We start from the raw sequence: 12,830 nt of genomic DNA, 5'->3' as shown, positions 1-12,830 counted from the left end.
CCTCCTCCTACAGAATTATATTATAGATTTCAGTTTGGAAGCAAGGGTTAAAAGCCTTATCTAAAGTTTGGGGGACTTTACTCAAAATCTTTGCATGCTACCTGGAACCTCAGATTACGGATCTATTTTATAAAGTTATATTTTTTTGGTCCGCATTTTTATTACAGGCAGGCAATATTGTTGTAACCACTTCTTTTCCTAATGAAATAATAGTTTCGTGAAGTGTTAGTAAAGTTTTTATAAATTTGGTTTTCCTATTGGTTTTTGTACAGATCTCTTAATATTCAGCCTGAAAAAGATTTGTGTTTTAGATTAGAGAAAGGGAGGGAGGGAGGAAAATAGTCACTACACTAGATTTTTTTAAAAGAGATCAAATGCATTATTGCATAGCAAACTAACCAAATTAATAATGTGGCTTTATTTAAAGGCTATTTTCATGACACAGAAAATATCCATGATCAGAGTTCTGAAATTCCTGAGGACAAAAGTTCTCCTACAGATATTTGTTTGGAGAGATTTACTGTGTACGAAAAGACAAATGTTCAATCTTTAGAAGATATAAGCCAGGTTCCGTGCCACCATCTGGACCGAAAGCGTAAACATTCTGGTGAGAACATGCAGAATAATGGAACCCCTAAAGAAAACTTTGTAGAAGACCCGGAAGAAGAATTTGCATCAAAAGGAAAAAAGAAGAAGACCTCTAAAGGTAATCAACCCCAGTTGGTCTGTTTTAAGGCATGGTTTGTGAAATGAATTACATCCCCCTTTATAGCCTTGATTCTACCAATCCAAAATTCTCCCTGAATTATATTTGGAAATTTGAAAGGTTAAAAACTAAGTCATTGGACAATGTAATCATTGGACAATGCAAAGGGCTGTATGCATGCAACCCCTTTCTGAGCAAAATGTTTAAAATTCAAGTGTAATGGTGAAGCTGAAAAAAATCTGCCCCACAAGTGAACTATAGCTTTTGTTTCAGGTTCAGGGCCTTTTGATTAATTTTTAGTTATTTTTCCATTAGATGACTGGCCTGAGAGGGAAATGACAAACAATTCCTCTAACCACTTAGAAGAGCCCAATTGTAATGAGGTGACCAACCTGAAGGTGTGCATTGAATTAACAGGGCTTCATCCCAAAAAGCAGCGTCATCTGCAGCATCTTAGGGAACTATGGGAGCAGCAGGTATCACCAGAGAGATCCCCACCCGGCAAGTTGGGCCGGCAAAGCAGGAAAGATTTAGCTGAGGCTGTTCAGCCAGAGGCCACTGCAAAGGTCAAAGACTGCACAGAAGAAAGGCACACCAAGAAAAGGTCAGAGGTCAAAAGCAATAGAAGTTGGTCTGAAGAGTCCCTCAAAACAAGTGACAATGAACCAGGTATGCAGAGATTACTAGGGAAATTTAGCATTATTTAGTGACGCATGCTGCCACCAGTGCTAGAAGTTATCAGTAGTGATTTTGGGGGGATATAATATAATTATATTATAATATAACATAACATAATATAAAATAATATAATATAACAATATATTTAATGTAATTATTTCATTGTGTATTATAACATCAGTTGTTCCTATGTGAAAGATTTAAGAAACACTATTAAATTAGTTGTGTTTGTTTTGCCAAATTTGTAAAGTGTGATATAGTATTAATTATTTTAAAACCAATATCCTAGATGATTATGTTTATGTTTTTTAGAAACAATCCTGAACAATTTTTATATAATGATAACAAGGATGATAATGATCACTTGAAAATGTTTAATTTTATTGTGGAGCTCTTAGTGCTCTGAGCTAATGATGATGATGTTGCCTAGTTGGATAATGAAATGTCCGCAAGAAATGTCCGCAAGAGATTTTATAAAATATGACTATATCAAATGGGTTAAAATTAAACCAAGTATAAAATGTTCTGAATCTTTGATCACTCATGGGAATAGGCTGCTCCATTAGGTTTTGAACTTCTGAGCTAAATCTTCATGTTCAGGGAGATAGGAGATAGAAAGACATCAGCTTTTATCTGATTTATGTTAGGAGAAGTGACAGATGATGTCCTGAATCTCTTGTTCTTTGTGTCTAATTTGTACTGGCAAGATTCCTTACCATATCTTTCTTTTCTTTCCTATTTAGTCAGTTAGTTTACTTGTGAACTTCATTTTCCAGAAATATAAGGTGCTCCAAAGCAGTTTATATAAAAAGGTGATAATTTAAATATTATAAGTAACAACAATCATATCATATCTAACAACAACAACAACAACAACAACAATAATGAGAAAGACAAGACAGTCTACCACTTGATCAGTGGGTGCAGCAAAATTTCACAAACTGACTACATACAATACCATGACCGTGTTGCTAAGATCATTCACTGGAAATTGTGCCAAAAGTTTGGATTTGATTACAGCAAAAACCACTGGGACCATCAGGTTGAGAAAGTTCTAAAGAATGAGAAAGTCAAGATCTTGTGGGACTTCAGAATCCAGACTGACAGGCACTTGGCCCACAACACACCTGACATAACAATAGTTGAAAAGAAAAAAATATGTTTCATTGACATTGCAATACCTGGAGATGCACAAATTGAAGATAAACAGCAAGAAAAAAATCACAAAGTACCGGAACTTGCAAATTGAAGTTGAGCGACTGTGGAAAAAGAAATTGTGTGTTGTCCCGACTGTAATTGGAGCTCTTGGAGCAATACCTAAAGGGCTACCTCGCTATTTGGAAATTTTAAATTTATCAGACTTGAACATTCTGATTCTGCAAAAAACCACCCTACTTGGAACAACTTATATCCTCTGATGTTACCTTAACAGTTCCTAGGTCTTTGGTTAGGACTCGAGCTGTTGAGCTACCAACCAGCCCCAAAGGCTGTGGATTTCATCAAAGATTAACATAATAATAATGATGATGATGATGATGATGATGATGATGATGATGATGATGATGATGATGATGGAATTGAAGATCAAAACATTTGGTAGAGACTTGAGCAACTTGAAGAACCTAAGGCAAGGTCAGCTAAAGAACAAGCAGGTCAAAAGCAGCCTGGAAGTAAGATGCGATTTGGAGAATAAGGAGATTGCGGTAGTAATTGAAGAGCTGAAACAGAGGGTTGTTGCCGTTGCTGAAAAGATTAAAAGGTATGAAAACCGAGTAACTCAGTTCAAGGAAAACTCACAGTTCAGAGCAAATCAGCACCAGTTTTATAAAAGCTTAGAAAGTGGAGATGGAGTAACAACAAATAAAAAGCCTGATAAAGAGAAAGCTTTGAAATTCTGGAAGAATTTGTGAGAAAACAACAAGAACCACAACAGAAATGCATTTATTTGCTGCGTTTATTTGCAAATACCTCAGAGTTCTCAAGAAAAAATACTAACTGCGTACAAACATGGCGTCTATTCAAGCGTCTATTCAAATGATTTTTTCAGCGTTACAGAAATTATCTGCCACACAAGATAGAATTGAGAGAAAATTGGATTATTTGGTGTTTTTAGCAACAAAATACAAGGAGAAAACTGAGAATGTTCTTCAAATACAAACTAAGGATGTCAGAGATAAAGATTCTCAATTTGCTGATATTCGGGGCAACTGGTTTACTTCTGAGGGAGAAAAAGATGGAATGTCTGAAGGGGAAGCAGCCACACAGAAGATTTACTTCAAAAGACAGGGCGCAGGAGGAGTGAGAAGCATTAAAGAATTCATACTTTATGAAATACCATCTGCAAAACATTTGATACCACCACTGAGAATTAAAGACAAGCTGATAAAGGAAATAAAAAGAGGGCGGCAGCATTATATGAGAGGCACCATAAGCAAAAAGGTGCAAAGATTTCTTTGTATGGACTTGCTCATAAAGATGTTTGGAGAACTGGACCCATGAATGGCAACAGATTTAAGGCTGTTCTGTTACTGGAGAGACACAGGCTGATAGATGGAAGAGTATAATTTAAAATTAGTTAAACCTAGTTAAATTCATTTGTAATAGGTATAGTTGAATAATAATTGATAATGATAGTAATGTATATAATGTTGAGTTACTATGATAAATAATAATTGGATATGAGAAGGGAAGGTTAGAAATATCTTTGGACTATATATAAAGGTTATTAATCACAATAATAATTATTATAAAAAATAAAATGAAATTATATACAATTAAATTTTAACTAATAGGGGGAAAATGCTATGATATAGGATATAACTAAATAAAGAAAGGAGAATGATAATAAATTAAATATATGGAGGATGAAATTTTTGGTATTAAATATTATGGATATTTAAAACAGGATAGGAGGATTTGATGTTAATGGAGGATTTTATAAATAAGTAAATGAAATGCTAGCATGTGGTTATGGATTAAATCTTTGGTTAAGGATGAAGGATGTTTAAATAACTGTAGTCAATTAAAAGTGGAGGTATGATGATGTTAATATAGTAAACATTTGAGTTAAGATATTTTAATTAATATGAATTAATGGAAGAGATGCACAAAAACTTGTTGTAACCTGCTGATATACTTTTTTATAACATATACTTGTGTTTTTTTTTAATTGTTGTGTATATACAAAGTGTGTCTGTGGGGGGAAATATAGTTAGGATAAACTAGTAAAGGTAAGGGAATAAGAAATGATACTAAATTATATCTGGGTTGGCGGAAGTACCATCTCAACATAAAAGGATGGTAAACAAAGCAACCCAAACCGTATATTACCTATTAAATGAAATAATAAATGTATAAGAATGATAAATGTTAAAACACCTGTAACTAAATGACATGCTATATGTGATGATGGTTTTTCTTCTTCTCTGTTTTGTTTCTTGTTCTTTTTTGCTTTGTTTTTTTCCCACTGTTGTGGGTATGTGTTGTTTATGTAAGAAAAAAATAAAATAATTTATAAAAAAAAAGAAATGCAAAATGGATCAAACAGATTGAAGATTCTATTAAAGTGCAAAAAATGGAAGATGTGAAAATAACAAAAGAAATGGTGCAAAGACAGTCAAGAAAAGTGAAGAACTGGAGTGCACCTGGACCAGATGAGTTACATGGCTTCTGGTTAAAGGCATTTACAAGTGTGCACAAAAGATTGGCAGCCCAAATGAACCAGATCTTAAAAACACCTGAAAATGATGAATGGATGACAACTGGAAGGACATTTTTTGATCCAAAAAGATAAAGAAAAAGGAAAGGACCCGAGAAACTATAGGTCAATCACCTGTTTGCCAACAACATACAAGCTACTTACTGATATCATTGCAAACCAAATTTATGGATACTTGCTTCCTGTAGAACAGAAAAGATACTGCAAAAATGCAAGAGGAACAAAGGACCAACTGCTGATTGACAAACTAATCTTAAAGAATTCAAAGAAAAGACGAACCAACCTGTTCATGGCTTGGATAGACTGTAAGAAAGCATTTGATTCAGTTCTCCATAGCTGGATCAAGAAATGCCTGAAAATCTTTGGCATCAGCAGCAACATACAAAAATTCATGGAAACTTCAATGAACCTCTGGAAAACGAAGCTTATAGCTAATGAAGAAGAACTGGGTGAAGTTGAAACTAAATGAGGCATTTTCCAGGGCGATTCGCTTTCACCCCTACTCTTTATACTCTCAATGCTACCACTGACAATCATTTTGAAGATGAACTATGGATACGAACTTGCAAAGAAAGGACTGAAAATTTCGCACTTGGTGTACATGGATGATTTGAAGCTGTTTGGTAAAACAAAAGCTGAACTGAATTTATTAATTGAAAGCACAAAAGAATTTAGCCAAGACATTGGTATGCAGTTTGGAATTGACAAATGTGCAACAATGGGAACCAAAGCAGGCAAGGTCATAGAAGATGATGGAATAGAACTTGAGAATGAAGAAATGATAAAGGCAGTAAAACCAGAAGAAGGCTACAAGTATTTGGGGATTTTAGAGGCCTCTGACTTAATGCATAATAAAGTCAAGGAATTAATTTCAGCCAAGTACATTCGACGAATTCGCAAGATATTAAAGTCCAAATTGAATGGAGGAAACATCATAAAAGCCATAAATACCTGGGCTATACCTGTGATTCGATACTCTGCAGGAATAATTGACTGGACCCAGATGGAGTTGGACAATTTGGAGAGAAAAATAAGGAAGCTTATGACAATGAATCATGCTTTGCACCCTAAAAGTGATGTTGACCAATTGTATCTACCAAGAGCAGAGGGTGGTCGAGGACTCCTATAAGTAAAACAGACGGTGGAAGAAGAAAAACGCAGCTTGAATGATTACATCCAGAAAAGTGAAGAATCAATGATTAAGGAAGTAAATAAAAGAGGCCTTTTAAAGACAACTAAGTCAAAAGCTGAATATAAGAAAGAAGTAATTGAGAAGCGAGCTGAAAATTGGTAAAACAAAGCTCTGCATAGCCAATACTTGAAAAGTATTGAAGGCAAAGCTGACCAAAAGCTAACTTGGAACTGGTTAAGATCAGGAGCACTGAAAAAAGAAACAGAAGGCTTTATTTTGGCAGCTCAAGAACAAGCCTTAGCCAAAACTACATGAAGGCAAAAATTCAACATGTTACCACCAACAGCAAATGTTGCCTCTGTAATGAGAAAGACGAAACAGTTGACCATTTGATCAATGGGTGCAGCAAAATTTCACAAACCGACTACCTACAACGCCATGACAGCATTGCTAACATCATTCACTGGAAATTGTGCCAAAAGTTTGGATTTGAGTAGAGCAAAAACCACTGGGACCATCAGGTTGAGAAGGTTTTAGAGAATGGGAAAGTCAAGATCTTGTGGGACTTCAGAATCCAGACTGACAGGCACTTGGCCCACAACACACCTGACATAAGAATAGTTGAAAAGAAAAAAGTATGTTTCATTGACATTGCAATACCTGGAGATGCATGAATTGAAGATAAACAGGAATAAAAAATCACGAAGTACAGACGTGAACATTCTGACTACAAAAAACCACCCTACTTGGAACAACTTATATCCTCCGACGTTACCTTAACAATTCCTAGGTCCTTGGTTGGGACTCGAGCTGTTGAGCCACCAACCAGCCCCAAAGGTTATGAATCTCACGAAAGATTAACCACATAATAATAATATAGCAATAATATAAGAATAATATAATCTGAAAAGACTCTAACTAATCCTGACCTTGCTGAGCAGTTAACACATTCCTGCCTATTTTGCATAATTTTTTTGCAGCTATTATCCCTACCCAGTTGTTAAATGCAACCTGTACAGAGGCTGATCACTATACAGAGGCTGTACAGAGGGTGAACCCAACAAAGTTCTTCTATTATACTTTCAAAACATGAATCTATTTCTACAAATGCTATTTGTGAAAGATGTGTTTTCCATCTAGCTAAGAAGTAAAAGAATCCTGTTCAGAGAATCAGGACATTGGACATAATGCTCTTCCCTACTCCAGTGAAATTAGTTTTTTTTGTTTTTCAGAACAGTGTATATATTGAGAAGGCTGATTTGCTTTATCTTCCTAAGTTTTAACATCAGGCTATATCTTGTGAAAGTCAGTAAAATCGTAGGCCTATTTTGTAGAGTACCGAGAAGGTTCAGCTCTGCTATTTCAAGTTACTGTGAGTTTTCCTTTACATATGTCAGCATTTCTCCATTCAAATTAAATGTATGGAAAATGAACACATGGAAAACAAATAATTTTCCCAATACAGGTAGTCCTTGGTTTATGCATTATGATGGTTTTGCAGGGGTAAAAAAAAAAATGAAGACATGTACTCCATCATGCTTCAAATAGAGATGGTGGGTAGAGTATAGCGGAAGAACAGATAGAAAAAGTAAGAAACATAGGATGGATTATAAAAAAAGGCAAAACTATGGTTAGAATGGAATGGGAATGGAATGTAAATGATTTGTGGGGGAGGGAGGTTGTATGTTAAAAAACGTTTTGAGAAAGATGAATTTTTGGAATGCACAGATTATGTTCCAGGTGTGAAAAAGAACAATTGGTTGAATTTGAAAAAATTGTAGGTTGTAAGCAATGTGTTTTGGAGGCTTAGACCATTATGTTGTGGTAGGGTTCCTGGAAAAATCGCTTCCTTTTTTATTTACTTGTTTTTCATTTTTGTAAAGAGAGTTTCTGGTGGAACAACACCTGGATTCATCAGAATGAGGTTTACCTTGGGTCTAAGACCCCAGCTCTTCTCCACATTATGTTTCTTTGCAGAACTTGCACGTCTGAGGTAGTCATTGTGTGATGGCACTGTGCTACTTTCAAAATTCTAGATATGTCCAGTATCTTAAAAGTGTGGCAGGCCTTTGAAATATGCATATGAATACTTCTAAAAGCAACCTTTAGTCATTCATTTAGTTCAGAGATTAGTAGCAGTAATGAATTGTTTTATATTGAAAATATGGCTATGGGACATATTTGCTTGTTGTCACATGTTTCTCATGTATCAGGCAACCAGGTTTTCAGGCATCGATAGCAGAATATTGCAAAACATAGAAAGAACTGTGGGATTTTTTTTTCTTGAGAAGTTATCAATGGGACACCATATTGATTGCATTTGGATTAAGTACATGGCATGCTTACAAAAACACTGACGTTCTCAAAAAAGGTTAGGTGCTTTCTATTGTTTAGTCACAAAAGATAGCTATTTATTTATAATAATGTTACATAGATACATGGCTAACTATATGGATCCATAAAACCATTGTAAAATGCTGCAAGAAATTGGATTCCAGTTGTTTTCATATGCAAAGGGATAATTTTCAAAGGCAAGAATGAGAATTGGATATTGAAGTGCCATTTCTGCTTTTGGAAATCATCTGCATCTGTTTACATATTCATAACAAAGCAAGTGTCCTTTGACTATTGCTCTGTTAAAAACTCCCAAGTTGAAAAGGTTCAGTAGTTCTATACCTAAAAGAGCAATATATTCCCATTTTAGTATCATGAAGTTACAGGTAAGGAAGCATCTTCTCCTGTTTGTATCCAAAGCAGTAACTTGAGAAGGTAGACTGGCATCATATTAATTTGCCACTATTTCTGTGATGTGGTGTCTAAATTGTGGGATTGTTTATTGTCCTTTATCTAAGGCAGATTAGAAAACATTGCTTAGAAGTTATAACAATTCATTCTACATAATATTTGTTTTAACAGTTACAGTTAAAATGTGTATTTGTTTAAAAATAGTAGTGTAATACATATATAAAGATTAATGCTTTTAAACAATGCAAGGACTTGTATTGAATGTTAGATATGTATTTATCTTCCCATTCAACATGCTGTACAGTGTACAATGCCTTTCCTTCCATGTAGGTATCTCTGTGTTACCGGTGTCCTCACATATGAAGAATCTCTCCACCAATATAAACAGCAAAAGGCAAACTCAGCCAAGCTATACTTTGACTTCAAGGTTGGCTGCCAAGCAGCAGAAAATTAAAGAAAACTGGAAGACAGATGGGCTGTGCATGGATGAAGAAGAGGGTTTTCAGGCTGCATCCCTGTTGCAGAAACACAGCGAGTGTGAGAAGCCGCCAGGGAAACGTCAGTGTAAAACAAAACATTTGGCACTGCAGGAAAGGAGAACAAGGTCATCCTTGACTGGAGATGACATAACAGATATTGAAAGCATTGAGGAGAAGGTATCTTTTTATCATGACTCAGTTGCCATTACTATCAGATTGATAAAACCACCATATTAAATTCTTAAACATCTCCTTTTTGCATTAACTTTGAGTTCATTCAGCTTTCTCCTAGGACAAATTGCATGATTACATAGAAATCTTGTACATCGATATAGAACTTTAAAGATGTAATTGAGAAGATGGCACTACCGTTTTTTTAAAAAAAAGGAAAGATGAGGGGGATGAGGTATGGAATTCAGTGAAGATTTTGACAGGTTAATGAGAATCTGAAATCAACTAGAGGCTCTTTCAGATTGAGATTCTTCACCACTCAAATCACTTAGGTGCAAACTGTATGATTGCCTGCAGTAGCAGCAGAAGACTCCTCATTATTGCCTTTTTTCAGCCCTCACAGCTGCAGATTGCAAGTACACCTCAGGAGATTGCCCCAAGTCGTCCCATGCCCCCAGAAGCTCGAAGACTTATTGTCAATAAGAATGCTGGGGAAACACTTCTGCAAAGGGCAGCACGACTGGGATATGAGGTAAGCATTGTTTCTGAAGATCACTACTTTGAATTAGAATACAGAAGAAGTTTGGTGTCACATATGATTCTAATTGCTCATATGTTTAAGAATCTGTATTCCCTCTCAATATGATGAAATAACTTGAGACCCTCTGCTTTGCTTTTTCATTCAAGCATGTAATTAATGCATTTTGTGAGTGGGTTTAGGAGAAAAAACATACAAACCCATGTAATTTAATAACCTGCAACTTAAATTAGGTACCTGTCATTGCCAAAATGAATTCAGAGTATGGTGTGCTTTGCAAGATTGGAATCTTGTATAAAGTAAGATAAAGGATAGGATAGAGTTAAGAGATCTATATATCTTTGCTACATTTATAAAGGATTAATCATTTGCCTTATTTTCACAGTGTGAGAGCCTAAGCATGCTGTATTTTAAGGTTGCTTTAAACATTGCATTATTGGTACACTGTATATACCGTATTTTTCGGAGCATATGACGCACTGGAGTATAAGACACACCAAGATTTTGAAGAGGCAAATTAAAAAAAAAAAGTTTTTGCACTCTGCAGACCTCCCCAAAATGGCTCGTTTTTTGCAAAAATGGCCCAATTTTTCGTCCAAAAAAGGCCATGCATAGCCTTTAGGAAGCTTGTAGAGTGCTTCTGGGGGTTGGGGGGGGCAGAAAATGAGGAAAAATGTCCCATTTTTGCTCATTTCTGTCCTCCCCCAACCCCCAGAAGCACTCTGGAAGCCTCCTAAAGGCTATGCACGGCCATTTTGGTGAAGGGGGCAGGGTTTCAGGAGGCCAAAAATGCTGTATTCAGTGTGTAAGACACACCCAGATTGTCACACCACCACCCTTTTTAGGGAAAAAGGTGCGTCTTATTTGGGAGTCATTTCACACTTTTGACAAATCTAGAGTCCTTGGAGCCAGTTAGTCTTAAGAGATACACATTGCAATGGACTATGGATTCCACTCATAATGTGAAAATAAGATATTTGAAGTGTGTTTGTCTCTCTGTGTGTAAATTTTCTACATTTTAAGGCATTGGTCATGTTTTGTGAAAATGATAAATGTCAAGTTGGACAAAGTCCTGATATAATTTATTTATGTAATGTTTTAATTGAAACTCTGATGCAGCCAAAAATGGCAGAAAAGAGGTTATATACATCTTCATTATACCTTCATCATTATTTCATACCTAGGATTTTAATTGTAAAAAATGACTTTCTCTTGCTCTGAGGAGAGGTTTGTTATGAAAGCCTACATTGAGAGGCTAGGTAATGTAGCAAACCTAGGACCAAATATTTTGTGACACACAAAATATCCAGCTACCTGTGTGGCAATGTGGTCTGACACCTTACCAATGCAAAGGTCCCATGAAAAATATGTTTCTGGCTTTAGATTTATTGGGTTGTGTAGCAATCATTTTTCTTAGCTATAATTAAATGTTACTATATGATTCATTTTATCAAAAAGAGGAAAGGGCAAATCTGAAAAGGAGGGAAAGAAATATAAACCCCTGTTGTATTTAAACACATACTAGCAGAGACTGAAATCTTGGTAATGGTTTAATTTTATCCTAATAAGGCAATATATCCAGAATATTTAAATTTTATAAATTTGTCTATGTTAAATCAAGCAGGACTGCTAAGCAATACAAGAAGTCTCAGTGATTTACCTAATTGACTGCTTACCAAACTAGCAATAGCAGTTAGACTTATATACCACTTCGTAGGGCTTTCAGCCCTCTCTAAGCGGTTTACAGAGTCAGCATATCGCCCCCACAGTCTGGGTCCTCATTTCACCCACCTCAGAAGGATGGAAGGCTGAGTCAACCTTGAGCCGGTGAGATTAGAACCGCTGAACTGCAGATAACAGTCAGCTGAAGTTGCCTGCAGTACTGCACCCTAACCACTGCGCCACCTTGGCTCTAACTGATAAAGCAATTGCAGGAACTGTGGAGAAGGATTTGGAATTGAAAGATGGTTAAGAATGCCATCCTTCATCTTTTTTGTTCTATTAGCGTTGAGGTTTGCCATGGAAAACCAACTCTGGTTGTTTACATCAAAGTGATAGACCATCCAACAAGTATATAGTATTGCAAATGCTTTTAGGTCCAGACAAGAGTATCAATCTGGGATCCTATTGCTTAGGAGGTAATCTAAAAAATCACTAAAAATAGGGTGGATAGATAAAAAGATGAAATTTCAATATTGGGAGTATGATGCCAGTTTTGGTTTTTGAATATAATTCCTCACTTGTATCCTCCGCTGGTAATTTGTCTAATTGTGCCTAGCTGCCAACAAAAAAAAAAGGAGGAAATTCTTTTCCTCCCTACTTGAGATAAGAGTTAAAGAGTGAGAAATGGGAAAGGAGTGGAATAAACTGGGCAACCGGGAAAAAGAAAATAAGTTAGCAGTGTACACCTAGGGAGAGTCCCTTTCACAAAGAAATCCCTCATGGATTCTCAAAAGTGTCAGTGTTTTTGCTTGCAAGAATGTATGAGATATCATGAGAGGGCAAAAAAAGGCAGAGGGAGGACTTAGTCTTTAATTGTTTATTTATTTTTGGATCTACTTTTTATCAATGTGATGTTAATGAAGGGACATTGCAAAATCCATTTTCTCAAGCATGCTTTGGTACTTGTTTTTGAACCCTCGGGTTTTGTTTTGTTTTGCCAA

The 12,830-nt window shown here is 35.8% G+C and overlaps 1 protein-coding gene across 6 annotated transcripts in view; it reads left to right on the top strand.

Moving 5' to 3' along the window:
• The window catches only part of BCOR (BCL6 corepressor), a 121,072-nt gene that overhangs the window by 82,046 nt on the left and 26,196 nt on the right, over positions 1-12,830 (top strand). For 4 of the 6 annotated variants that reach the window (XM_014060904.2, XM_087721776.1, XM_014060902.2 and 1 more), the window contains 4 exons: positions 428-706; positions 1,022-1,375; positions 9,310-9,635; positions 10,024-10,161. In XM_014060904.2, the coding sequence (XP_013916379.2) occupies positions 428-706; positions 1,022-1,375; positions 9,310-9,635; positions 10,024-10,161 (1,097 nt within the window). The remainder of the gene's footprint in view (positions 1-427; positions 707-1,021; positions 1,376-9,309; positions 9,636-10,023; positions 10,162-12,830) is intronic. The other 2 variants (XM_087721777.1, XM_087721778.1) reach the window with 2 other exon arrangements.

The sequence above is a fragment of the Thamnophis sirtalis genome, unplaced genomic scaffold (assembly GCF_051295495.1).
Source record: "Thamnophis sirtalis isolate CommonGarterSnake01/CBP01778 unplaced genomic scaffold, rThaSir2_p1.2 scaffold_8, whole genome shotgun sequence".
NCBI classification, from domain to species: Eukaryota; Metazoa; Chordata; class Lepidosauria; order Squamata; family Natricidae; genus Thamnophis; species Thamnophis sirtalis.
The sequence above is the reverse complement of the archived record's forward strand: the minus strand, read 5'-3'. Positions and strand labels throughout refer to the sequence as shown.